At 39.3% G+C, this 27836-nt stretch overlaps 1 protein-coding gene across 7 annotated transcripts in view; it reads left to right on the forward strand.

Annotated features, from left to right (window-relative positions):
- The window catches only part of LOC116572977 (methylcytosine dioxygenase TET1-like), a 103642-nt gene that overhangs the window by 34740 nt on the left and 41066 nt on the right, over positions 1-27836 (forward strand). For all 7 annotated transcript variants that reach the window (XM_032312526.1, XM_032312525.1, XM_032312527.1 and 4 more), the window contains exons 3-5: positions 8150-10469; positions 15165-15255; positions 15778-15871. In XM_032312526.1, coding sequence (XP_032168417.1) covers positions 8150-10469; positions 15165-15255; positions 15778-15871 — 2505 coding nt within the window. The remainder of the gene's footprint in view (positions 1-8149; positions 10470-15164; positions 15256-15777; positions 15872-27836) is intronic.

The following is a 27836-nucleotide window of genomic DNA, read 5'->3' on the forward strand; positions in this document are numbered from 1 at the left end:
GTTAGAATAGGAAAGAACTCTGGATGTGGTGGATCAAAGTGGGAAAGGAACTTTCAGAGTCTCTGGGATGGCTTCTGTTCAGCCCAGGCAAGGAAGAGCCATTAGGCTTTATGGCACCAAGGTAGGACAAGTGGGGATAAGGGCAGATTTGGTCCCTTTGACCCTACCTCCCTGCCTTTCTATGAACTTTGAACATCTAACAGGGTGCCTGTAGGCAAAGTGGAGAAAACAGAACAGAGGCAAAGCTCAAATATTAGGGCTACAAAATGTGGTGGGGTAGGTGTCTTCTTTTTATGCCTCAAAAAGGAAAAGAACTAGACCATTGTACTGCTATAGGAAAATAAGGCAGCTGTTTTGCAGGTCCCCTTTGAAGAAGGATGTGTATGTGTGTGCGTGTGTGTGTGTGTGTGTGTGTGTGTGTGTGTTCAATGTTTATTTTAGCTTTGGTGAATGGCTGGTTTATCTTTCTTTTTATTGCAATTTGGGTTTGTTCGAAAGCAGTTGTGCAGGGCAGGGTCTGACCTCCATGCTTCTATGGGAATGTGGGAGGACAAATACCGCATCAGGCATGATTGCATCATATTCAAGTCAGCATTAATGGAGCCGCTAGTGATTCTCCAGAAGTTTTTGCCCAAACACTTAATTTTTCTGGTTTAGGACATAGGTCCTGAGGGTGTCCCTTCTAATCAGGTATAAATACTCTGGGTTGCTCCTTGTCTTCTACATGTTAGTTTTTTTTTTTTTTTTTCCTTTTTTTGGGGGGGGGTTATTTATTTATTTGGGGGTGCGGAGGGGCAGGAGAGAGAGAAGCTCTTTTAACATGGAGCCCAATGTGGGGCTCTCGTGGGGTCTGTCCATCTCACCACCCTGAGATCATGACCTGAGCTGAAATCAAGAAGTAGCATGCTCTTAACCACTGAGCCACCCAGGCACCCCTTCTACATGTTAGTTTTTTGAATTCCTCAAAGGGGATTAAGATCAGTTCTCGGTTGCCCAGAGAGGGTTAAAAATAAACAAAAACAACAAAAAAAACTTAGATATTATGATGGGACCACAGGGCATAAGCAGATACATCCTATATCTGTGGAATTAAAATTTCCTGAGGAGAGCTATTATGGAAAAAATGTTTTAAAAGACTACTGGGTGGGGGCTGAAAAAAGCAAAACAGAATACAAAAACCATAAAGGCAGGTTGAGAAACACTGATCTGCTTGCAGTAAAGGTCATAGTCTTGTGGATCATGTCTCTGTACACGCTTTGAAAGACTTTCCATGTGATCTGAGCAGCTGTTTCTAGATACAGGAAATACAGCATGTATGGAATGTGCGTGTTGGGAGAGGCGACAGATTCTGTCCAAAGGGCATAGTCATTTCAGAATAAAATACCACTCTGCTCAGTGCCGTTTGAGCTCATTCATTCAAGAGTGGGTGTGAGTAGCACTACTATAGGAATGTGGAGAAATGAGAAAACAGGGTGCTTGACAGCTATTGAACCCAGATCTGATCTAAGGTGATCGACATTCCTGTCAGTTTAGAAGGGATAAGAGGGGCCCAGAGCAACATATAGTCTTGTGACTGGCATAGAATGCAACACAGAGACTGGGAGAATTTGAATTACTGTCCTTAAAACGGTACACTTGGGCACTTTTGGGGTGGTAGAGGAGAAAGAGAAGAGACACTGGTGGGCATGAGCTTAGGTCCCCAGAGTATATATGGCACTTGAGAGAGTAAAACAGCCAGTTTTTTGTGAAATACTTCCTTCAGAAAATTGACACATCTCTCTCTTTTTAAGATCTCTCTCTCTCTCTCTTTTTAAGATTTCTTATTTATTCGACAGAGAAAGAAGTCACAAGTAGGCAGAGAGGCAGACAGAGAGAGAGAGGGATCAGCAGGCTCCCTGCTGAGCAGAGAGCCCAATCTGGAGCCCCATGCCAGGACCCTGAGCTCATCACCTGAGCCCAAGGCAGAGGCTTAACCCACTGAGCCACCCAGGCCTCCCAGAGACTTGGCATCTCTTTAGAGAGGTAGATGTTAACAAGTATTTTGAGATTCAGAATGGATATTTGGGGATGCAGTACACCTAAGCAGATTAAATGTCAAGGAAATCTTCATTAAAAAATAAACATTCAGGGGGCGCCTGGGTGGCTCAGTGGGTTAAGCCGCTGCCTTCGGCTCGGGTCGTGATCTCAGGGTCCTGGGATCGAGTCCCACATCAGGCTCTCTGCTCGGCGGGGAGCCTGCTTCCCTCTCTCTCTCTGCCTGCCTCTCTGCCTACTTGTGATCTCTCTCTGTCAAATAAATAAATAAAATCTTTAAAAAAAAATAAAAATAAACATTCATAATGTAGTTAATGGAGCCTGTTTGACAAAGTACCTTGGGATTGTACCTTCAGTGGTAGGAAGGAGTCAGCTTCTTCCAGGTCAGTAATTACTTGCATTTCTTCCTAATGCTGGCACAGGTGTCTCACTGATAATTTACAGTCCACTGTGGTGGATGTATTTATACCACAAAAATCGGCCTACAGGGCAAAACAGGGTTCCCTCCCCTCTCAGTTCCCAGCCTGGTTGTTAAATATTTACCAGTAAAGTTTCTGTAGGACAAATATACCTTCCTGAGTATTAACAAATGTGTATGTACTCCACACCCTTTCTTTATGCTTTGATATGTTTGTGAGTTGGTACTACACAAACTTTTAGCTTTTTTCACTTACTGTATGCTAGAAATCTTTCCACAGACCGCTTCAATTTTGGTTTAAATTTAAAGGAAGTACATTTTAAAAATCAAAACAGTATTTAACCAGGTCTGGGTTTAATAGTTCCCAAGCTCCTGTATTGTTTTGGACTTCCTCCTCCTCATTACTTGTATTAAGTTTTTTTTTTTTGTCTTCTTCCAGAGTTTCTTTATGCAAATAGGAATATATATATTAGTGCTTCATACTTTTTTTTTTAAGATTTTATTTGTTTATTTGACAGATATCACAAGTAGACAGAGAGGCAGGCAGAGAGAGATAGAGAGAGGGAAGTAGGCTCCCTGCTGAGCAGAGAGCCCGATGTGGGACTCGATCCCAGGACCCTGGGATCATGACCTGAGCCAAAGGCAGCGGCTTAACCCACTGAGCCACCCAGGCGCCCCCCCATACTTTTTATTAACATAAAAAAACGGTATATTTAGGTTCTGGATCCTTTTTTTTTAATCCTGGACATCTGCCTATTTGGAATGGAATCTCTTTTCATTCTGTTTTATAGCTGCAAGGTAATATGTAGATATGCCATAATTGAATTAGTGTGCTACAGGTGGACATTTGGGTATTATCAGTTACTTGTTAAACTATACAAAGCTGTCAAAACATATCATTAAGTGCAAGTATAACTTTTAGGATAAATTCTCAGAAGTGAAAATGCTGTAGCAAAGGAGAGGTTGAATTTGTAATTTTGATAGCTATTGCCAAATTGCTCTCCAGAGGGATGATAAGATTTTGCACTCCACCACCATTATATGAGAATATATATCCCCACAACTTCCCTAAGGGCCTATCTAGGTGTTCAAACATTTTTTGAAGTTTGCTTTTCGATCAGTGAAAAGTGTTATCTTTGCCATTTTTAATTTACACTTTTCTTAGAATTGAGCACCTTTTTATAGTGTCCACCTCGGGATTGAAGTGAAGATCAAATGAGTTATTGCAGTAAGGGGTGTATATTATAATATAGGTAACATTCTTTGGATTGTAACTATTATAATGAAATTGTTAGTGTTCCCTCATAGTGATACCTCGTCCTTACTGTGCTAACAGCTTTGGTCATATGGTCTCATTGAATTCCCATCACAATCTACCTGACCTCTTAAAAAAGGAGAACACGAAAGTTCAGGCTACATGGCATCTCCTGGACCAGACAACTCCAAAGAATTGCTCTTTCCCTATCTTACTGTTCAAGGTTAACCAGTAATAGGGGCGCCTGGGTGGCTCAGTTGGTTAAGCATCTGCCTTCAGCTCAGGCCATGATCCCGGGGTCCTGGGATCCATCCCTGCATTGGGCTCCCTGCACAGCAGGGAGCCTACTTTCCACCTCCCTCTGTCTGCCACTCACTCCCTTTGCTTGTGCTCTCCTCCTCTCTGACAAATAAGTAAATAAGGGATGCTTGCGTGGCTCGGTGGGTTAAGCCTTTGCCTTCAGCTCAGGTCATGGTGTCAGGAAGCCTGCTTCCACCCCCCCGCCTCTTTGTGATCTCTCTCTCTCTCTGTCAAATGAATAAATAAAACCGCTAAAAAAAAAATAAGTCTTCATAAAAAAGATTAACCAGTAATAGAAATTAGATTGGTTTATTTTCTTTTCCACACTTCTGTTTAAAAATAAACATGTTTATACATTATTTAGATGTCCTTTTTAAACATAAGGCAGTGTTGCATATTTTTCAAGTTGCATTTTCACTCATCCATGCTTTTTTTTTTTTTTAAGATTTTATTTATTTATTTGACAGAGATCACAAGTAGGCAGAGAAAGAGGGGGAAACAGGCTCCCTGCCGAGCAGAGAGCCCCATGCGGGGCTCTTTTTTTTTTCTTTTTTCTTTTTCTTTTTCTTTTAACAGCTTTATTGAAATACTACATGTAAGATATAGTTTGTTTTGCTGATCCACTTTTAACAACAGGAACTTGAATTTTTGTTTTTTCCCAAATAACAGTAAATGTTTGTTCTGACCACTCAGTTTCACTATGAAGAACAAGTGAAACTGAGTAACTGTTTTCTTAGTGCACAATTACATTTAATAGTATCTGCTTGTAAGATCTCTGGTTGATTTCTGAGGACAGAGAAAATCTTACTAGCCCCTGCTGAAATGTCATATGTCAAGCTGTTTTCTTAAAGGTTAGTAGTTGGCATTGTGTAGAACATGTTCTCGTTTACCTATAGACCTCATGTTTTCAAACCGCATGATTTTAAGCAGTTATGAGATAAGAGACTTCTGGGTGGTTCAGTCAGTTAAGCGTCTGGCTCTCACTTCAGCTCAGGTCATGATCTCAGGGTGGTGAAATAGAGCCCCACATCATGCCTTGTTCTCCCTTGCCGTATCCCTCCCTCTCTAAAAAAAAAAGTTACATGAGCTATAACTGAATGATAAAGGTCAGTTTTTAATTAAGCTCATTACTTATGAGAATGTTCTATGTTTATAGTACATAAATCTTAAAAGGTACTCAGTATCTTCTCTTTAGAGTGATGTGTACGTTGAAGTCCCAGTATCTTAGATATGCATATTCGTAAAATTAAAAGCATCAAGTAAAACAAACAAAACTGGGGCACCTGGGTGGCTCAGTGGGTTAAAGCCTCTACCTTTGGCTCAGGTCATGGTCTCAGAGTCCTGGGATCAAGCCCTGCATCATGCTCTCCACACGGCAGGGAGCCTGCTTCCCCCTCTCTCTGCCTGCCTCTCTGCCTACTTGTGATCTCTGTCTGTCAAATAAATAAAATAAAATCTTTAAAAAAAAAAAAACTTCTCTTCACTTCTGTTTCCCCATGGTAATTGGTATTAACGTTTTACCTACTGGCTTTCAGCCTCTTGTTTATTTAGGATCTCTTGCCATGCAATCACTAGACTGATAAATTCAAGTAATGGCTGCACATTATTTCACAGTATGAGTATGAGTGTCTTTATTTCATACTGTCTCTAGTATAAATGTCATATTGTATTATAATTTGCTTACCTACATTTCTGCATTTTTAATTTTGGCATTTGGATGGATTAAAAAGTTGCATTTATTTTCATTTGCTTGTCTTCTAGGAAAGTCAAACAGCTATTGATCTTGTGGATTTCCACTTAAGCAAAGGACATATTCCTCTCTTTTTCTCACTCTTCTATTGAGTCATTTACCGTTTCTTGTTGATTGTGGAAGCTCTTTTACATTAAGAATAGTAACTATTTAGGGGGGCCTGGGTGGCTCAGTGGGTTAAAGCCTCTGTGTCTGGCTCAGGTCATGATCCCAGGGTTCTGGGATCGAGCCCCACATCCGGCTTTCTGCTCAGTGGGGGGCCTGCTTCCCTTTCTCGCTCTGCCTGCCTCTCTGCCTACTTGTGATCTCTGTCAAATAAATAAAATCTTAAAAAAAAAAAAAAAAGTTAAATATAGTTTATTTCTACTAAGATTTTTTTTTTTTTTAAGATTTTTTCTTTATTTATCTGACAGAGATCACAAGTAGGCAGAGAGGCAGGCAGGGAGAGAGGAGGAAGCAGGCTCCCTGCAGAGCAGAAAGCCCGATGTGGGGCTCCATCCCAGGACCCTGGGATCATGACCTGAGCCGAAGGCAGAGGCTTAACCCACTGAGCCACCCAGGTGCCCCTCTACTAAGATTTTTTAATGTGAAGAAAAGATTGTTTAATGTTTAATTATACAATTGGGTAATGCTTACATATTTTATGGCTATTATGAAATTTGGTTTAGTTTTTCAGTCAGTAATGGATTCAGGTATATCACCTTCATTCAATAGGAAGTCTCCTGATCTTTTATTTTTCTCTCCCTGAGTCATTGAATAGAATGTCCAGAGCCACACTAGAAATTAGGAGGTGTAGGTTAACTTTACATTCGCTCCCGACAGCAGTTGGAAATGCCCCTACTGTCTCAATTCCTTTGTTGTAATTTTAGATGAGCTGTTGGGTTTTAAAAATAAGGGTTTGTAGGGGGAATAGAGAGTGATTGCTTAATGGGTACAAGGTTTCTTTTCGGGGTGATGAAAATGTTCTGGAATTAGATAGAGGTGATTATTGCATAACATTGTAAATATGTTTAAAAACCACCCTTAATTGTACAGTTTTAAAAGGTAAACTGATTAATCTTATTTTGTAGGCATTTCATCTTAAAAAAATTGTTTAAGGGATTATATCATTCCCACTAAACACAATGGCTTAAGTGAAAAGACAGAAAATACTAAGTAAGAATGTGCAACAGTAGAACGATCATAATTACTGTTGGGAGTGCATGTTGATAACCACTTTAGAAAATTCTTTGGCCTGTCTACTAAAGCTGAAGTTAAGGTACACACACACTTGATAACCCAGCACTTCCAAAGATTACAGTAGCATTTATAGTGGTATAGAACCAAAGATAACTCCAATGTCCATATACAGTACAGTCAGTAAATACATTGTAGTATTTTCACTCAGTGAATTTACCTACAATAGTAAGAATCTGGGGCACCTGGGTGGTTCAGTGGGTTAAGCCTCTGCCTTCACCTCAGGTCTTGATCTCAGGGTCCTGGGATTGAGCCCTGTGTCCGGCTCTCTGCTCAGCGGAAAGCCTGCTTCCCCCCTCTCTCTCTCTGCCTGCCTCTGTCTGCTTGTGATCTCTGTCAAATAAATAAATAAAATCCTTAAAAAAAAATAGTAAGAATCAATGGACTGAGGCATGTATGAATCACAAGTATAATTTGAATGAAAGGAAGTCAGTTATGTCAAGTTTGGAAATAAGCAATGGAAATCTGTGATAGATATCAAAATAATGGTTACCCTTTGGCAGTGGAATGATGACTAGATGGGAGTTTCTTGGCTGGAATCTGGGCACTTGGGGGTTCATTTGTGAAAATTCAGTAAGCTATATACTTGGGATTTGTTCACCTTTCTGTGTGTATTTTGTATTTCAGTACAGTTTGCATTAAGATAATAGATATTGGCCGTCAAATGGTACCAATGTAAAAATATTAAAGATTTATTTGGAGGGACACCTGGGTGACTTAGTCAATTAAGCATCCAGACTCTTGATTTCAGCTTAGGTCATGAGGTTGGACCTGCATTGGGCTCTGCCCTGAGCAAGGAGCCTGCTTAAGATTCTCCTTCTGCCCCTCACAACCTTGTCAACCCCCACCCCCCACTTCCCGCCCAACACTTCCTCACTCTCTTTCTCTTAAAAACAAAAAACAAAAAACACACACATTATTTTGAAAAACAAATGAGTCTACCAAAACCTTTACAGGTATGAGTAATGAAATTTTACTTCAATTTTTTTCTTTTTCCCGACACACCCCTTTGGTATTTTATTGGAAGCATAAAAAGAAAAATGAATATTTTTTTCAGGGGCTTTACATTTTGTTAGTGTTAAATCAAAACGTTCCTGTGGCTCTTACTCCAATATTTGCATAGATAATATGAGATATTTTTGTGTTTATTTTGTAGGCAGATTTTGTCAACAAACTAGTAAATGGCCCCAAGTCAGAATCCATGGAATACAGGAGGAGCTATGGGGGGGAACAGAGATTGGAATTAAACCCACCTCCTCTCGAAAATGTGACTAAAAATGAAGAAAGTATGACAGGTATTGAAGTGGAGAAGTGGACGCAAAACAAGAAATCACATTTAACCGATCATGTCAAAGGTGAATTTAAGGCAGTTGTGACGGAAGCTGAAAAATTAAAAAATTCTGAAGATGACAGGAAAAAAGTCCTACTTACTGATCTAATTGAGCCTCAGAAATTGTTTGCACAAACCGTAAGAAATGGCATTAAAAATGTACACTATTTACCAACCGAAACAAATGTGTCTTTTAAAAAATTCAATATTGAAGAATTTGGCAAGGCATTTGAAAACAACTCCTGTAAATTCCTGAAAGACACTGCCAACCATAATGCCATGAGTTCTATTGCCACTAGTGCGAGCTGTGATCATCTCAAAGGAAGAAGTAATGTTTCAGTCTTCCAGAAATCTGGCTTTAACTGCAAGTCTTTTCCAAATCCTGCAACTTTCCACTTAAATAGTCCTACTAGTACACACAATGAAAGTGATCAACCCAAATCTCTAGAAAATATACCAAGTAAAGAACCAAAAGATGGATCTCCAGTTCAACCAAGTCTTCTATCCCTAATGAAAGATAGGAGACTAACGCTGGAGCAAGTTGTGGCCATAGAAGCTCTCACCCAACTGTCAGAAGCCCCATCAGAAAATTCCTCACCATCAAAGTCAGAGAAGGATGAAGAAACAGAACACAGAACAGCGAGTTTGCTTAATAGCTGTAAAGCTATCCTCTATTCTGTACGAAAAGACCTCCAAGACCCAAACTTACAAGGGGTACCAGAAAGCCTTCCTCACTGTCCATCTTTGGAAAAGCAGAGTTCATGCAACACGGTGGTATTCAATGGGCAGAACATTTCCAAGTCACACCACAGCTCAGCTGCTAACCAGACAACTTCAAAATCGCAGGAGTATTCAAAAGTCACAAATTCAGTCCCTCATTTCATACCAAATTCAAATTCATCTAAAATTGACACCAGTAAAAATGTTGCTCAAGGTAGAATTACTCTTGATAGTTCTAAGAATTTGCATCAGTTGCCACCATCAGGTGATAAATTGGGGCATTGTAACCAGTCACTGGCCAGCAGTAAAAAGATAGACCTAAAAGACGATCCATCGTGTCTGAATACAATACACAGCAAAATAGAGGAGGATGTTGCAACGCAGTTAACACAACTTGCGTCAATAATTAAATTCAATTACATAAAACAAGAAGACAAAAAGGTTGAAAGTACACCAACAAGCCTTGTTGCATATAATGTACAGCAAAAGTGTAATCAGGAGAAGGTCACAATACAACAGAAACAACCTTCCAGTGTACAAAATAACCATAGCTCATCATTGACAAAGCAAAAGAACACAACACAGAAAAAGACAAGAGCTACCCCATCAAGAGATCGGCGGAAAAAGAAGCCTGTAGTCATAAGTTGTCAAGAAAATGACCAGAAAAAACAGGAACAGTTGTCATATGAGTATAGTAAGTTACATGACATTTGGATAGCATCTAAGTTTCAAAGATTCGGTCAATTTGGTCCACATGATTTTCCCATTCTGTTGGGGAAAATTCCTCCCCTAACCAAAGTATGGAAACCACTGACTCGAAGGAGTTCAGCGTTAGAACACAAAAAATTATTTCCTCCACTCACTCAGATAAAATTTGAGCGTTATTATCCTGAATTAGCACAGGAAAGAAACATGAAGGTTGAACCGTTGGATTCTCTCCCATTATGCCAGTTAAAAACAGAATCCAGTGGGCAGGCGTTTACAGAAAAAGTTTATAATTCTCAGGTACAGCCAACAGTGAATGTCAATCAGAAAGCTCACCCTTTAATCCAGCCCTCCTCTCCTGCTAACCAGTGTGCTAACGTAATGGCTGGCGATGACCAAACACAGATCCAGGGGGATGTTCAAGACCAACTCATGCATCAGAAACTGTCAACATTGCCTGGTATCTCCCATGAAACCCCCTTACCAGACCCAGCACAAATTCTCAGGAATGTCAATGTAGTATGTTCAGGTGGGATCACGGTGGTTTCGACGAAGAGCGAAGAGGACGTATGTTCATCTAGTGTTGGAGCATCAGAATTTTCCCCAGTAGACAGTGCACAGAAAAGTTTTAATGATTATGCCATGAACTTCTTTACCAATCCTACAAAAAACCTGGTGTCCACCACGAAAGATTCTGAATTGCCAACCTGCAACTGTCTCGGTAAGTGTGTGCACATGTGCCTGAGTGTGTGTGTGCGTGCACGTGAATTCTTTGTTTACCTCCATTAATTGTCATGACCATATCCAATTTTGGGTTATCTTTATATGTGGCATTTTTGCCCCATTCGTATTCTGGCGAAAATGGACTGAATTCTATACCTCTTTTTCTGTTGCACCCTTATTGATTTTGCTCAACTAATTGGGAAATTTTTAACTCATAATTTGGAAACTTTCTCAAGTGGAAGATTTGCTGATTTCACTTGGTGAAATGTCTCCTAAATTATTTATTGTGCGTATCGTAAGATTGAACTCCTTCAATTTTCTATTAGAGTTTATTCTTCCTATATTTAAAAGAATTTCAACCTATAAGCATTTTGTTTAAAAAATGTGTTTTATTGTGAAATATGATATACATACACAGAATGTAAAACATGTGCAACTTAACAAATAGCTATAAATAATTACCACCCCGTTCAAGAACTGGAATGGGTTTGTTTCTTTTTCAATGCCTGTTGCTTTTCTGCTCTGTGATACAAAGAATGTCCCTATAAATGAAATTCCAGTCTTGGCCATTGAAGAATTTGTAAACCTTTTGGAATTTTAAAATAAGAAATCATTGTATAATACTGATTGCCTTTAAAAAAAAAAAAAACAAATAGAGATGGGAGTAGCTGATTTATGGAGCAGTTTATAACTGATATGTATTTTGTGCCTTAGGAGTCATTGAAAGAGAAAAGCCAGGAGCTAATTATTGAAGTTTTTAATCAATGTGTTAAAAGCCCTTGAAAACTAACCGGACTAATGATTCTTAGGCAGTCCTTACAAGAAATTTGCTCAGTATTTGAAATACATGAAAGCTAAATTTGAACCCTATAGTGATTAGTCACTGTCTGTGGTCAAATTTCATGGAAGTGCTCAAATAAAAGAAGAATTAATTTACTCTAACACAACTGTAATTAGGAGATTAAGTAGATTTGTCATTAAAGTTTGTTAGGCTGCTTGATGTCCTTATTATTTCAGGTTTTATACAATGTATGAGGAGAGAATTTGTGAAATATCCTATTTTGAACTCAAATAGGTTTAATTATTAAAACAGTCTTATAGGGGCACCTGGGTGGCTCAGTTGTTGCCTTTGGCTCCCGTCATGATCCCAGGGCTGGGATCAAGTCCCACTTCGGGCTCCCTGCTCTGTGGGAAGCCTGCTTTTCCCTCTCCCAGTCCCCCTGCTTGTGTTCCCTCTCTGGCTGTCTCTCTCTGTCAAAAAAACAGAACAACAAAAACAAACAAACAAAAAAACCCTTTAAAATAAAATAAAACGGTCTTATTTTTAAAAAGTCTTAAAATATAACCCCAAATCATAAAGGAAAATTTTTTGCCTGAAGTAGGTGGTTCATTAGTACATTCCAGAATGGGTAAATGATTGTTTAGAAGGATAAACTATTATCATTTTGATTTTTTTTTTTAACAGTAGAAAAAATAGTGAAGTTAACAATGACTTTCTGCTCTCGATTATCTAAAGTACATTTGATACTCTGAAATCAAGCCTTCCATTTTGCCACTCATCATTGAACAGTTTTGACAGCCTACCATGTGCCAGGCCCCAGGGAGAGGCTCTTTTCAGAAGGATCTCATAATCTGAAAAGGGTGACAATGCTGAGTGGGGTTGAGTTGGGAGAATGAGAGGTTCTTTGAGCAAGGACAGAAGGGTACAGTAATGATGACTCCTATTCCAGATCTGTTACTGCAAGTCTGATACTGTGCCATGACCTTGACTTGTTATATTCATAACATGCCTGCAAAAAGAACGTGTGTTATCTTCATTCTACAAGTGAGGAAACTAAGTCACTGGAAGGGTCACAGCTAGTGAATGGTTAAACTGTAATTCAAAGACAGTCTCAACTTCAGAGCCTATTTTTTAGCCTCCTTCCTCTTGTTTTGAAAATCTGAATTAAGAAAGGGACAGAGGGGCGCCTGGGTGGCTCAGTGGGTTAAGCCGCTGCCTTCGGCTCAGGTCATGATCTCAGGGTCCTCGGATCGAGTCCTGCATCGGGCTCTCTGCTCCACAGGGAGCCTGCTTCCTCCTCTCTCTCTCTGCCTGCCTCTCTGCCTGCTTGTGATCTCTCTGTGTCAAATAAATAAATAAAATCTTTAAAAAAAAAAAGAAACGGACAGAATTTTTCTGAATATCATTACAAATGGAAAAAAAAACCCTTGTGCCTTAGGAGTCATTAGACAGCCGTTAGAATATATACACCTGGGTGGCTCAGTGAGTTAAAGCCTCTGCCTTCAGCTCAGGTCATGATTCCAGGGTCCTGGGATCGAGCCCTGCATCAGGCTCTCTGCTCAGCAGGGAGCCTGCTGCTTCCTCTCTCTCCGCCTGCCTCTCTGCCTACTTGTGATCTCTCTCTGTCAAATAAATAAATAAAATCTGTACCAAAAAAAAAAAAAAGAATGTATACACCCGAGCTAGTCTAATTTTACTCTGTGCATAATGTCAGTAGAATGATAGTCTAGTTTCAGGACAATCTAGTTTCTTTCCTTATATAACTAGTACCTTGTAGGAGTTGAGACACCTAGGCATTGAAAATTTATTGAGCATCTGCAGTGGACCTGTGATTGTTTTATACATTGTCAGTGTGTTCCTATAATCATTACATGTGAGGTAATTGAGCTCATTGTGTAGAAATGGGAACTTAAGAAAAACAAAAAGGCAGGGCTGACCGGGTGACTTAGTCAATTAAGCACCCAATTATTTCCGCTTAGGTCTTGAATTGCAGTCATGAGTTCAAGCCCCACGTTGGGTTCCATGCTGGGAATGGAGCCTTCTTTAAAACAACAACAACAGGGGCACCTGGGTGGCTCAGTGGGTTAAAGCCTCTGCCTTCGGCTCAGGTCATGATCCCAGGGTGCTGCGATCGAGCCCCGCATCGGGTTCTCTGCTCAGCGGGGAGCCTGCTTCCTCCTCTCTCTCTGCCTACCTCTCTGCCTACTTGTGATCTCTCTGTCCAATAAATAAATAAAATCTTTAAAAAAAAACAAAGAACAAACAAGCAAAAAAAAAAAAAAAAACAAAGCTGAAAAAGCCACTCAGAAATCATCCCAAGTGGAATGATCATATCTACCCGTAAAAGATTTCCCTGGAGGGGCACCTTGGTGGCTCAGTTGGTTAAGTGCGCGGCTCAGGTCTTGATCTGAAGTCCGCTTGAGATTCTCTCCCTCTGCCCCTCCCCCTGCACGCTCGCTCTGTCTCTCTAAAATGAAAGAAATAAATAACAGTCTTTAATTTTAAAAAAGATTTCCGTGGAAGTATTGTGTTAAGCGGACTGTGATTAACTTCTGGATCATGGTTCCTCAATTTGAGCACTGCTGGCATTTTATTTTTTATTTTATTTTATTTTTTTTAAAAGATTTTATTTATTTATTTGACAGGCAGAGATCACAAGTAGGCATAGAGGCAGGCAGAGAGAAAGAGGAGGAAGCAGGCTACCCGCTGAGTAGAGAGCCCGATGCGGGGCTCTATCCCAGGACCCTGGGATTACGACCGGAGCCAGAAGCAGAGGCTTTAACCCCTGGCGCCCCTGATTATTATTTTTTAAAGATCTTATTTATTTGTCAGAGAGAAAGAAAGAGAGAGAGAGCGCACAAGCTGAAGGAGCAATAGGCAGAGAGAGAAGCAGGCTTCCTGCTGAACAAGGAGCCTGCAGCAGGACTTGACCCTAAGACCCTGGGATTATGACCTGAGCTGCAGGCAGACACTTAACTGACTTAGCCACCTAGGCATCCTTAATATTATTATTTTATTTTTGCTTGCAGTTTTAGAAAATTTAGGCCTTTTAAAATATACTGTGCTCGCAATTTGCTTTTTTAAAAATTTAATGAAATCTCAGGTTTTTCCATGTTTATAAATAATAGGTTTTTTTTTTACGATTTTATTTATTTATTTGAGAGAATATGACCGGGGTGGAGGGCAAAGGGAGAGGGTGGAAACAGACTCCCTGCTAAGCAGGGAGCCTGACCCAGGCTCTGTTTCAGGACCCTGAGATCATGACCTGAGCTGAAGGCAGACCCCTAACTGACTGAACCACCCAGACATCCCAAAGTTTGTAAATACTTGTTTAATAGTTTTATTGTTTTCCACTATATAAACATCCCTTAATTTAGTCACTTATCATTTAGTGGCAGGTGCCAAGTGTGTTTCTCTTTCTTTTTTGATGTTACAAATAATTGGGACAAGTAACGTTCCTCTGTACATTTGCTTTACAGATATATAACTATGTGAGTGTAGAATAAACTCTTAGCAGTGCAGTTGCTGGGCTCAGTTTTATTCGGATTCTGAGGCCAAGCTTTTAGAGATGTATTGCTCTTAGAAAACTTTTAATTTTGCACCTTAATTATTAATAGATTTCTTTTAAAGCAGGAGATAGGAGAAGAAATATGACCCATATCTTAATATTTTTTGTTTTCTTCCTCTGATGCTTAGAGGAAGAATTAAATAGTTAGGGGCTGTAAGAAAGGAACAAGTTAAATTCTAGGGCCTTTTGTCCTAGACTTTAATTATTAATGTTTACCAAAACCTTGTCAAGATAAATTGTTCTGAATTGGAAAAAAAAAAAAAAAAGAATTAATAAAAATAGCTCCTCCTTGCCCCTGTGCAATTCTGTAAGCTTTGGGTCTAATAATCTTATTCCTTCCACAGATCGAGTTATACAAAAAGACAAAGGCCCATATTATACACACCTTGGGGCAGGACCAAGTGTTGCTGCTGTCAGGGAAATCATGGAGAATAGGTGAGGAAATTCCCTTCCCTGTTAAAAATCATTCATTATCGTGCACCTGACTCAATGCAGAGACTATCTCTGGGAACAAATGAGAAGTGAATGGAAAGCCTTCAGGAGTGTAAGTCGGATGTTTCTCAGGGCCCAGGAAGACCGTAGTGTCCTGGTGTCCCCACTAAGTCACAAAGCAAGGCTGTCTTTGTAAAATCCAGAAATACTTATTCTTATATCCTTGTATAATGGTAGAAGTAGTTAAAATTACCTCCAACCGCACTGCATTCACATTCCTTAATGCTTATCTTGGAGCCGGTCCTTTTTTAAACAAGTGATCTCTAAGGATAAGTAAGGAGAATGGACTAACAAATAAAAATATCTGCCACACAAATGTAAATTTTGAACAAATATAAATTTTAACAAACAGGGTGTTGGGTTTTATGTACTTCTGTAAGCCTGTATCTTCTGTACCTTAAGATATTAAAAGGGTATATCTCAATTAATTGCAGTCATTTTCCCTTCACTGTGTTTTGTACTCAGGTATGGTCAAAAAGGAAATGCAGTAAGGATAGAAATTGTAGTGTACACAGGAAAAGAAGGAAAAAGCTCTCATGGGTGTCCAATTGCTAAGTGGGTAAGTATTTTGTACTTCCACGTTTTTTTAAAAATGAGTTTATTCCACATATAAAATCAACCAGTTTATTTTCCCTGAAAATGTGGACTAGATAAGTATCCACTCTCATTATTCCCTGGGACATAATAAGGCAGTTAACTATCTTGGCCTGGGTTTTTTATGAATAGAAGTTCACAGTTACTACCAAGTGATCTTCATCTCCCTAAGGTCACCACTTTTACCAGTATCTTGTGTACTTTCCAGGATCTTTTATTGCACTTATAACTGGATAGCATAAGTAAGTGGTACTGAACTGAACATACTGTTTCCTAACTTTTATCTGTTTCTGTATTTTGTGATTATTTCCAAATCATGATCCACAGAAGCACCTTAATGAGGGTCATATGATTCTGAAAGCAAAACTAAATTTTTATGACATGCTCCCAAAACAGTTCCCATAAGTACTTTGAGTTTTCTAAACATAGAGAACCATAAGAAGAACTGGATTCTGCTTCTTTAGGAAGTTCTCATGTGGAAAACAAGTTCATAGCCAAATGTGTATTTCCAGTAGGCTATTCATATCCACAAGGATATTAACCAGTTGATTTGGAATTTTTGACCATAGAATCGTTTAAGATCCCTATTCCATCATTTCTTAATAATGATGATGATGTAAAAAAAAAATTTTTTTTTAGTAATGATGATGGTAACAATGGTAATAAAGTAATAGCAACTACATTTTATTACGTATCAGACACTGTTAAGAACTTGACATACATTGCTTCATAAATCCTTCTACAAGGACTCCGTTAGGTTTTTGAATAAGGGAAAGATCATTATTTTCATACCTCTTCTGGAGCAAAACAGTAAATGCAAAACAGAGGTAGGATTTAAATTCATGTATTCATTCCTAAAGCAAGACAATTGCCACCCCCATAGCTACTCTAGTACCAGACCATTGGTCTTAGTTACTTTTTCAGCTTTGGAAGGTGACCACAGTTACAAGCACAAAGAGCTACACAATGAGTACTAAATACTTTAGAATGCTTCGTTTATTCAACCTAGATCTAAATCTAGTCTTGTCAAAATACACATGAGCTCAAAGATCTGGATCTTACCTCGTTTAGCTACCTTACATAGAGTAAAGTGCACAAATCATAAATGAATGTATCAGGGTTATTCTTCATGTGTATAACACTATACGGAGAAGGATATAATCATTTCAGACACCCAGACGGCTCCCTCGTGGTCCTTCCCAAGCCATGAGTCCACATAATAATAACTACTGTTTTGACATTTATCTCCATTACGTTTGTTTTTGTTCGAATGAACTTCATATAACTAGAATCACAGAGCATATGCTCTCTTGTGTCTGTCTCCTTTCCCTCAACGTTTGTAGAACTTGAATTTAATGCCTGGAGCTCCAACAACCACCTGGAAGCCTAAATTGACTTGATAGTGGGAGATACATACTAAGATAGTGGGAAGAAATATAGGAGCCCAAATTCTTGCTAATACCAATGGAGCTACCATACCAACCACAGCCCTTCTTAAATCTGAATTTCTTTAACATGAGAGAGGAAAAAAAATTTTTTTCTTTATACTTACTTATTTTTTTACTTTTTAAAAACCTGTTATTTGTGGGTTTTCTGTTACATGAAATAGAATCAATTACCAACTAAGATAAACTGCCTTCAATTTATTACAATGTGGGTGACTTTTAGAAGGAAAAAAGAACATTTTGGAATGAGAAAAATAGGTGAAGAAACCGTGCTTATTGAATACTTTTTATTGATTGCCAGGACTTAGGCTAGGTATTGGGGATGCAAACATGAATTAAAACCTACCGGACATTTCATTTTATAGACGGAAAGAAATTGGCCCAGAGGTTTGCTGAGAACAGTTTGCGTTACCCTCCAGGGACACATAATGTTTGCTGGGGTCACCTTACCTCTCAAGAACTAAATAAAATTTCCTTAAAATGCTTCACAACTAGTTTTGAACTATTTCTTCATTTCATGGATCAGTCTCTTGTCCTATCATGCACTGATTTTCATTCTGTGTTAACTCAGCTATGAAGATACATCCTTTACTCAGTCCCCACAAAACACTCCTATCAGTCAGACTCTATATGTAATAGTTTGGATGAAGAGATACCTAAACAATGACCAGAGTGTTTATTTTTTGTTTTATTCACTCTTCTGAAAAAATAATATTGCTTATTCAGAGCACTTTAAAGTAGGAAATAATGTACATGTTGCCCATTTTCCTATTGGATTTTTAATCTTCTATTGACTTTATGGGAGCCCCTTTAGAAAATTGACATTCATGATAAAAGTTGCAGATAGATTTCCAGTTTGTCATTGTTTTTAACATCTAGGTTTTTTAAATTGCATTTTACATTAAAAAAATTGTTTAAGTTGAGAAAAAAATTTTAAAGATGAAAAACATTGTTCATCTGCTCTTTTATGATTTTAGTATATTGTGTCTTAATTAGAAAAATCTACCAGTTCTCGCTTATAAATCTTCCATTTTCTTTCTGTTGTATTTTCATTTCATTTTTCTGCATTTAACTATTTTATTCACTTGGTGTGTGTAGAATATTGGTAACAACTTACATTTTTTCAGATGACTACTACCCAGCCATCCAACACCACTTACTTAATTGTCCATCTTTTCTCTACTGATCTGTATTTGTTTGTGTTAGTATTCAGTTCTGTTATCCCAATGTTAAGTGTCTCCTGTATAAGCATCAAATAACTCTTTAATTATTTCGGTTTTATGTTTTCATATCTGATAGAGATAATTCCTCCTTTTAATTTTTAGAAATTTCTTGACTTTTCTTGACTTATTTTTCTGTAAGTTAATAATCATCTTGTCTAATTGCAAGAATAAAGCCCTATTGGTATTATTAGTGGAACCATATTCCACAGAAAATTTGGGGAATTGAATTCTCTTTGATGTTTGGTCTTTCTATCCTAGATAGTATATTTTCTATTGGCTAAGGCCTTTTTTGTCCTTCAGAGGTGTTTTTGTTGTCGTTTTTTGGGGGGTTTTTTGTTCGTTTTTTTAAGGAATTTCTACACTCAATATGTAGAGAACTCCAAACCCTGAGATCAGTAGTCACATGTTCCATCAACTGAGCCAGCCTCATGCCCCTCCTTCAGAGGTGTCTTGAAGTTTTGTTCCTAGAATTTAGATGTTTCTGGTTTTTCAGTTTATTTTTCTTATGTATTGGAAATACATTCAGGGGCACCTGTATGGCTCAGTCAGTTAAGTGTCTGCCTTCGGCTCTGGTCAGGATCCCAGAGTCCTGCTCCCTGTGTTGGGCTCCCTGCTCAGCTGGGAGCTTGCTTCTCTCCCTCTTCCTTGACCTCTCTCCCTGCTTGTGCTCTCTGTCTCTTTCTTTCTCTAACAAATAAATACAAATCAAAAAAAAAAGAGAGAGAAAAGAAGTACAATCATGTAGTCTATAGTGACAAGTTTATATTCTCCTTTCCAAATTTTGTGTTATTAACTTCCTTCTTTCATTTAATGCAGATAGTCAAACAGACTAACTCCAGCTTTATATGGCTTTGAATGTGGCCTCCTTATCTTGTTCCTCTGTTTAATGGAAACTTTCCGGGGCGTTCTCATAATCAGGTCATCAGGGAAGGCTTCTCTGGGGAGGGAACATTTAAGCTGTGAACTGAGGGACAAAAAGGAGCCAAGAATGCCAGAAAACTCTCCAGAAGGCAAGGAAGAGCATTCCTAAGCAGAGAAAACAGCAAATACAAAAGTAAAAAAGAGATTATAGTCTTAATCTCAGAGGAGTCCTGTGATTTTAAGTAGGTGGAGAGTAGAACCAGGTGAGGGTAAAAAGGTGTAGGCAGAAGCTAGAGCGTGAGTGCACTAATACAAGGAGTTTAGGTTTTAGTCCATGAACATGAAACCTTGAAGCACTTTAGTTAGGGAGATGTTCTCTATCTGGTTCAGGTTTTATAAAGAGCCTTCTAAGGAATTAACTGACAATCTGTTATCTGTTGCTGCTTAACAAGTACTCAAATTCAGTAGCTTCGAACGATAAACATCTCAGAGTTTTTGCGGTCAAGAATCTGAAAGCTGGGCACCTGGCTGGCTCATTCAGTGGGGTATGCGACTTTTTTTTTTTTTTTTTTTTTTTTTTTTTTAGATTTATTTATTTGAGAGAGTGAGACAGGGAGCACAGGAGCAGGTACTGGGGGTGGGGGGTGCAGAGGGAAAGAACCTCACGCAGACTCCCCGCTGAGTGCAGAGCCAAATCAAGGCTTAATCTCACAACCTGAGCAAGAATCAAGATAAACTGGGAGTCTATTGCTTAACCCTCTGAGCCACCCAGGCACCCCTGCACATGTGACGCTTAGTTTTTATTTGTTTTTATTATTTGACAGAAAGAGACACAGTGAGAGAGGGGACACAAGCAGGGGGAGTGGGAGAGGGAGAAGCAGGCTTCCCGCTGAGCAGGGAGCCCGATGAGGGGCTTGATCCCAGGAAGCTGGGATCCTGAAGGCAGAAGCTTAATGACTGAGCCATCCAGTCGCCCCCAGCGTAGGAAGTTCTATGCAAGGGTGTAAATACGAGGTGGTGGCAGTCTCTGGGGACATCTTGGAGATGCCTAACACAATTCCATCTCTCCTCTTCACTAAAAATATTACTATGTTAAGGACACTGCATTAGCATCATACAACATACCTATCTCAGCTTTGCCAGTGTATCTAATATTTGGGGCGCCTGCTTGGTGCAGTTGGTTGAGGGTCTGTCTGCCTTCAGCTCCGGTCCTGAGTGATCCTGGGATGCTGGAATTGGGCCCGCCCGTCAGGCTTTCTGCTCAGCTCTCTGTCTCATTCTCTCTGGCTCTCAAATAAATAAACAAAATCTTCATAAAAATCAATATATATATAATATTTAACATATATCTAATCTATCTGACTTAGTCCTATTTTTTTCTAAAGAGTAAGTCCTTTGTGTATCTTTATTCACAAAATAATGCTATTATAGTATTAACATTTTCCATTATGTCAACAGACATAATCAAAAGAAAAGTTCATACAATATATAAATGTACAACTTACCGGGGCACCTGGGTGGCTCAGTGGGTTAAAGCCTCTGCTTTAGGCTCGGGTCATGATCCCAGGGTCCTAGAATCGAGCCCCGCATCGGGCTCTCTGCTTAGCAGGGAGCCTGCCTCCCCCTCTCTCTCTGCCTGCCTCTCTGCCTACTTGTGATCTCTGTCTGTCAAATAAATAAAATCTTTAAAAATAAATAAATAAATGTACAACTTACCTATAATTATACAGAAAATACTCATGAAGCAACTACCTAGGTCAAAAATGGAGTATTCTTAGATTCCCAGAAGCCCTGAGAACTTCCCATCCTAACTTTTGTCGTAATTTTCTTGGTTTGGGAGCACCTGGGTAGCTCAGTCCGTTAAGGTTCTGACTCATGGTTTTGGCTCAGGTCATGATCTCCTGGGTTGTGGGATGCAGCCCTGTATTGGGCTCTATGCTTAGTCTGCTTGTGATTTTCTCTCTCTCCTGGCCCTCTACTCCTCCCCCTGCTCACATATGCCCATGTTCTCTTTCCCTCTTTCTCTCAAATAAATAAATAACCTTAAAAAAGTGTTTTTCTTGCTTTTTCCCTTCATTTACATGCTTCTCAACAGTATAGTATTTTGTTGTGCATCATTCTTTTCTATCTTGCCCTTATATAGTACCTTGAGCATTTGCTGAAATAAAGAGCAGAGATTGATTCTCAATATCTGGGATTGGTAGTTGACATAGGTTGATTAATCTGTATCTGTTAATTCTGAATCCTTTACTTTCTTGTCCATTAATTATCAAAGGGTAAAAATTTCCTTACAGTGTGGCAACTGGCTCTCCCTAGAGTAAGTGATCCAAAAGAGAGTAAGGTAGCTTGGGATAAGCAGTGGGATTTTGGAGAATTCTTCCTGCCTTTCAGACCTTCTCTTATGTAGTAATAATTACACCAGTAGAATTTAGTGTATACCTCTTTTTTTTATGAAGACTATGAAATCCATAGTTCAGAGATTTTGGTAGCAACTTTCTGTCGCTATTATTGAGTCTTCAAGGTTTGTTTTTTGTTTTTTTGTTTTTAATCACAAGTAGGTGGAGAGGCAGGCAGAGAGAAAGGGGGAAGCAGGCTCCCTGCTGAGCAGAGAGCCCAATGATCCCAGGATGCCAGGATCATGACCTGAGCTGAAAGCAGAGGCTTTAACCCACTGAGCCACCCAAGCACTCCAAGTCTTCAACGTTTCTTAGGCAGAAAAAAGTATTTAGCATTTTCCATGACACAGCAGTAGCTGAATTACTTTCTTATTTTCCCTTTTGCAATATTTCTTTCAGAATAAATAGAACATTTCAATATGTTGTGATACATATCTGGCACTTTTCACAAATACAGAAACAATCCAGAGACAAGGAATGATGTAAAGCACAGTTGCTAAGCAACTTAATGAAAATTTTGATATCTGCTAGTGACAAGTCAGAAGTATAATCTTGATTTATAAAAAACCAAGAATTTATTTCCTGTATCTGTGAAAAAGCTAGGTGTCCTACATGATTATATGTTAGAAAAATAAAAATATTCATCAAACTTTATTTTTTGCAAACTTTCCAAGTTATTTAAAATATTCATATATGGGACGCCTGGGTGGCTCAGTTGGTTGAGCGGCTGCCTTCGGCTCGTGATCCCAGGGTCCTGGGATCAAGTCCCGAGTGCAACTCCTTGCTCAGCAGGGAACCTGTTTCTCCCTCTGCCTCTGCCTGCCACTCTGTCTGCCTGTGCTCACTCCCTCTGACAAATAAATAAATAAAATCTTAAAAAACAAACAACAACAACAAAAATAAAACAGATATATATATATATATATATATATATATATTCATATGTTTGTTGCTAGTGCCCGAAGCACTGCCCAGCACATCGTCAACACTGAATAAGTTTTTGATCAGTGAAGGAATATAGAGCATAAATAAAACTGCTTTAGAATATTGATTGTTCTGGGGCACCTGGGTGGCTCAGTTGGTTTGGGCGACTGCCTTCGGCTCCTGTCACCATCCTAGAGTCCCAGGATTCAGTCCCACATCGGGCTCCCTGCTCAGCGGGGAGTCTGCTTCTCCCTCTGACCTCTCCCTCTCATTCTCATTCTCTCTCTCTCAAATAAATAAATAAAATATTTTTAAAAACATAGAATATTGAATGTTTTAAATTTGAGTTGGTATCTTGGAATAGTTTTGCTGTGGTTTTCACTGTTAGCTCTTTTCTGAGGAAGGCAGAACTTGGAGTATTAGAATTGATAAGGTCGTCCATCAAAAATTTGAACTTTTGGGACACCTGGGTGGCTCAGTTGGTTAAGCAGCTGCCTTCGGCTCAGGTCATGATCCCAGCGTCCTGGGATCGAGTCCCACATGGGGCTCCTTGCTCCGCAGGGAGCCAGCTTCTCCCTCTGCCTCTGCCTTCCACTCTGTCTGCCTGTGCTCGCTCTCGCTCTCTCTCTCTCTCTCTGACAAATAAATAAAATCTTTAAAAAAATTTTTTTTGAACTTTTGGTGGAGAGAGGATTAGGTCTCCATGATCTATATGCTTTTTAGGATTTTATAACAGATTATTTTGAATAGCACTAGAATAATTCCTATATGGATATTTTATGCAGGAATGAAGTATGGGTAGAGGAAGTAAACTGAGGAATCCTGTAAACAATTAACTAGAGGGTTGCATTGTTCCGATTTCTTTTGCATCTTGCACAGTATCTATTTGTTGTGTATTTGATATTAAGCATTAGCGTAAAATTTTGTGTAAATTTCCTTGGCTCTGCGTGCAGGCTCACATTTGTTCACAGTGGTTGATTTCTATCCTGTTTTTATTATGCTGCACTTGGCTTCTTTTCTTGAAGGAGAGGCTTATTGCTTCTTTTTTTAATGGTCACATACAAAAAGCCTAACAGCAAATTCGAACTGGGCAGCACAACTTTCTGAGCCAGGCTCACTCTGTTCTGCCCTTGCTCTTAACACTGTTTCCTTCGCCAGGTAGTCATTAACACTCCCCCATAATTGTTGGCCTTTGGTAGATGTTTCTGACTCTTTGCTGTCACTGTGGGTCTTGTCAGGGACTAGTTATCCTGTTACTCAGTAGATTTTGGGGGAAAGGTTGTACTTTGGACGTAACAATGTAGTTTCTTGAATCCAGCAATCTCTATTAACTCCCTATACTACTAACTCCCACCGCTCGCTCTCTCTCTCTCTCTCTCTCTCTCTCTCTCTCACACACACACACACACACACACATACACTACAATTGAGCCTCTGGGGTGGTGGCAGGAGTAGGTGGTGAAGTAGTAGGCTCCCCGAATGGCTCCCATGCCTGATCAATTCTCACCAGGAATTAGTTCGTAGGTTCTCCTCCGTAGAACTATATATTGGTCTGTAGAACAGGTGTGGCACTGAACATCTACAATTTATACAAGTGAATGTTTTGTTGCCTCCTCTGGTCTGAGCTGATCAGAGTTTTGGAAAAGGTGTAACTAAGTATCCTTTCGAACCAGCTTTCGAAGGAGCTTGCCTGGATTTATACATGTATATGATCTTTTCCTTGATGGTTCCTTTGTTCCAAGATTCTGCTTTAAATGTCTTTGGGCTGCATTTTTGTTTTGTTTTATGTGATGAAATGAATATGTGTGTGTGTGTGTGATGAAATATAGGTGTTTAGAGGCGTTTAAATGATAAATAATCAGTGGGTTTTTTGGCTGGCCACCATCATTTTCTGTTGAAAGTATGGCTCTACTTTGTCTCCCACATGATTATTTGATATACTCAAAAATGCATTCCAATATACTTAACCTACAGTGCTAAATTAGTTTCAGGTGTACCATACAGTGATTGAAATACTCTATATATTACCCAGTGCCCATCAAGATAAGTGGACTCTTAATCCCCCCTCACCTAGTTTACCCATCCCTCCACTTACCTCCTCTCTGGTAACCATCAGTTTGTTCTCTATAGTCAGAGTCTGCTTTGGGGGTTGCCTTTTTTTTTCTTTGTTCACTTGTTTTATTTCTTAAATTCCACATATGAATGGAATCACATATTTGTCTTTCTCTGACTAATTTCACTTAGCATTATGCTCTCCAGCTCATTCCATGTTGTTGCAAATGGCCAGATTTCATTCTGTTTTATGGCTGAATAATATTCTGGTGTGTGTTTACACACATCTTTATCCATTCATCTATCAGCAGACACTTGGGCTGCTTCCATAATTTGGCTTTTACAAATAATGCAGTAAACATAGGGGTGCATATAACTTTTTGAATTAGTGTTTTCATATTCTTTGGATAAATACCCAGTAGTGGAATGACCGCATCAGATTGTATTTCTATTTTTAATATTTTGAGCAACCTCCATACTGTTTGTACACACTAGCCGCAGGCGTTTATGTTCCCACCAGCAGTGCACAAGGGTTCCTTTTTCTCCACATCCTTGCCACCACTTGTTTCTTGTGTTTTTTAATTTTAGTCACAGACGTTTGTGAGGTGATACCTCATTGTGGTTTTGATTTGCATCTCCCTGTTGAGTGATGTTGAGAATCTTTTCATGTGTCTTTTGGCCATTGTATGTCTTCTTTGGAGAAATGTCTGTTCATGTCTTCTGTCCATTTTTTAATTGGATTATTTGGTTTTTACATGTTGTTATATCAGCTCTTTATATGTTTTGGAAAATAACCCTTTATTGGACATGTCATTTGCAAGGATCTTTTCTCATTCAGTAGGCTGTCTTTTCGTTTTGTTGATTCTTTGCGTAAAAATCTGTTACTTTTGGGGTGCCTGGGTGGCTCAGTCCTTAAGTGTCTGCCTTGGGCCTGGTTCATGATCCCAGGGTCCTGGGATCAAGCCCGGCATTGGGCTCCCTGCTCAGTGGGAAGCCTGCTTCTAGCTCTCCCACTCCCCCTGCTTGTGTCCCCTCTCTTGCTGTGTCTTTCTCTGTCAAATAAAAAAAAATTAAATAAAAATTTATTACTTTCGGGGCCACCTGGGTGGCTTGGTTAAGTGTCGCAAATTTTGATTTGGGCTCAGCTCATGATCTCAGGGTTGTAAGATTGATCCCTACTGGGCATGTGGTCGACTTAGGATTCTCTCTCTCCCACTGCTCCACCCCTCAATAAACAGATAAAGAAAGAAATACAAATTTATTACTTTGAAATTTTAAAATCCATCTTAAATTTACCCTCTGAGATAATGATGTTTAGCAACTTCCAGTATATACAAACTAAGTTTTGGTGTTAAAACTTCCAATGAGGGGCGCCTGGGTGGCTCAGTGGGTTAAAGCCTCTGCCTTCGGCTCAGGTCATGATCTCAGGGTCCTGGGATCCAGCCCCACATCGGACTCTCTGCTCAGCAGGGAGCCTGCTTCCTCCTCTCTCTCTCTGCCTGCCTCTCTGCCTACTTGTCATTTCTGTCTGTCAAATAAATAAATAAAATCTTTAAAAAAAAAAACTTCCAATAACAAGTGATAAGACAACTGCTGAAGGATGTTGAGCAAAGAAGTGACAGGGTCAATATTACTTAATGGGAAATTTGTTTATTCTACCACTTTATTAATTTCAGTAGAAGTTTATTTGATTAAATAAGCATGGGGTTTGGGAGCAGAATCTACTCAAAATCATTTCCTCCTTCTTACACACTAAAATGGAAATCATGTGTGGTTTAGATGCAGCATTAGAAATTATAAAGAAGGCAGGGCGCCTGGGTGGCTTAGTGGGTTAAGCCGCTGCCTTTGGCTCAGGTCATGATCTCAGGGTCTTGGGATCGAGTCCCGCATCGGGCTGTCTGCTCAGCAGGGAGCCTGCTTCCGTCTCTCTCTCTCTGCCTGCCTCTCAGTCCACTTGTGAGTTCTCTGTGTCAAATAAATAAATTAAATATTTAAAAAAATAAATTATAAAGAAGGCATCTGAGAACTCCCTTAACTCTTAAAAAAAGGGTAACCAGGGGCGCCTGGGTGGCTCATTGGGTTAAGCCTCTGCCTTTGGCTCAGGTCATGATCTCAGGATCCTGGAATTGAGCCCTTCATCGGGCTCTCTGCTCAGCAGGGAGCCTGCTTTCCCCTCTCTCTCTGCCTGCCTCTCCGCCTACTTGTCATCTCTGTCTGTCAAATAAATAAATAAAATTTTCAAAAAAAAAAGAAGTTAACCAAAAATGGACTCTTAGAGATTCTTTGCTTATGATACTTAGGTTAACTATAAACTTTTAGTTAATATTAGTTCTTCAAAAACAGATTTATATATATATACGTTTATCTAATAGTGTAATCTTTTACAACATTGTCCACCTAGTAAGTAAAAATTGATATCGTGAATGAGCTTGTATTTTAACTAGTAAAGTTTAGGTTTTAAAAAAAATATTTAGGGACGCCTGGGTAGCTCAGTGGGTTAAAACGCTGCCTTCGGTTCAGATCATGATCCCAGGATTCTGGGATCGAGTCCCGCATCTGGCTCCTTGCTCAGCAGGGAGCCTGCTTCTCTCTCTGCCTCCCTGCCTGTTCTCTTTCTCCTTCTCTCTGACAAATAAATAAATAAATAAATAAATAAAATCTTTAAAAAAAATATTTATTAACCATTTGTGTTTCTTTCATGAAGTCACTTTTCATAACCAGTTTTTGTTTTATGTTTCCTTTTTTGTAAATAGAACTTCTATTAAATCGTTTGCCATTGTTTTTTTTTTTTTTTTTAAGATTTTATTTATTTATTTGAGAGAGAGACAGTGAGAGAGAACATGAGAGGCGAGAAGGTCAGAGGGAGAAGCAGACTCCCCATGGAGCTGGGAGCCCGATGCGGGACTCTATCCCGAGACTCCAGGACCGTGACCTGAGCCGAAGGCAGTTGCTCAACCAACTGAGCCACCCAGGCGCCCTTGCCATTGTTTAATTCTAGATTTTCTTATAGTCTTAGTGCTTGATTGTTA

The sequence above is a fragment of the Mustela erminea genome, chromosome 14, assembly GCF_009829155.1.
Source record: "Mustela erminea isolate mMusErm1 chromosome 14, mMusErm1.Pri, whole genome shotgun sequence".
NCBI lineage: Eukaryota > Metazoa > Chordata > Mammalia > Carnivora > Mustelidae > Mustela > Mustela erminea.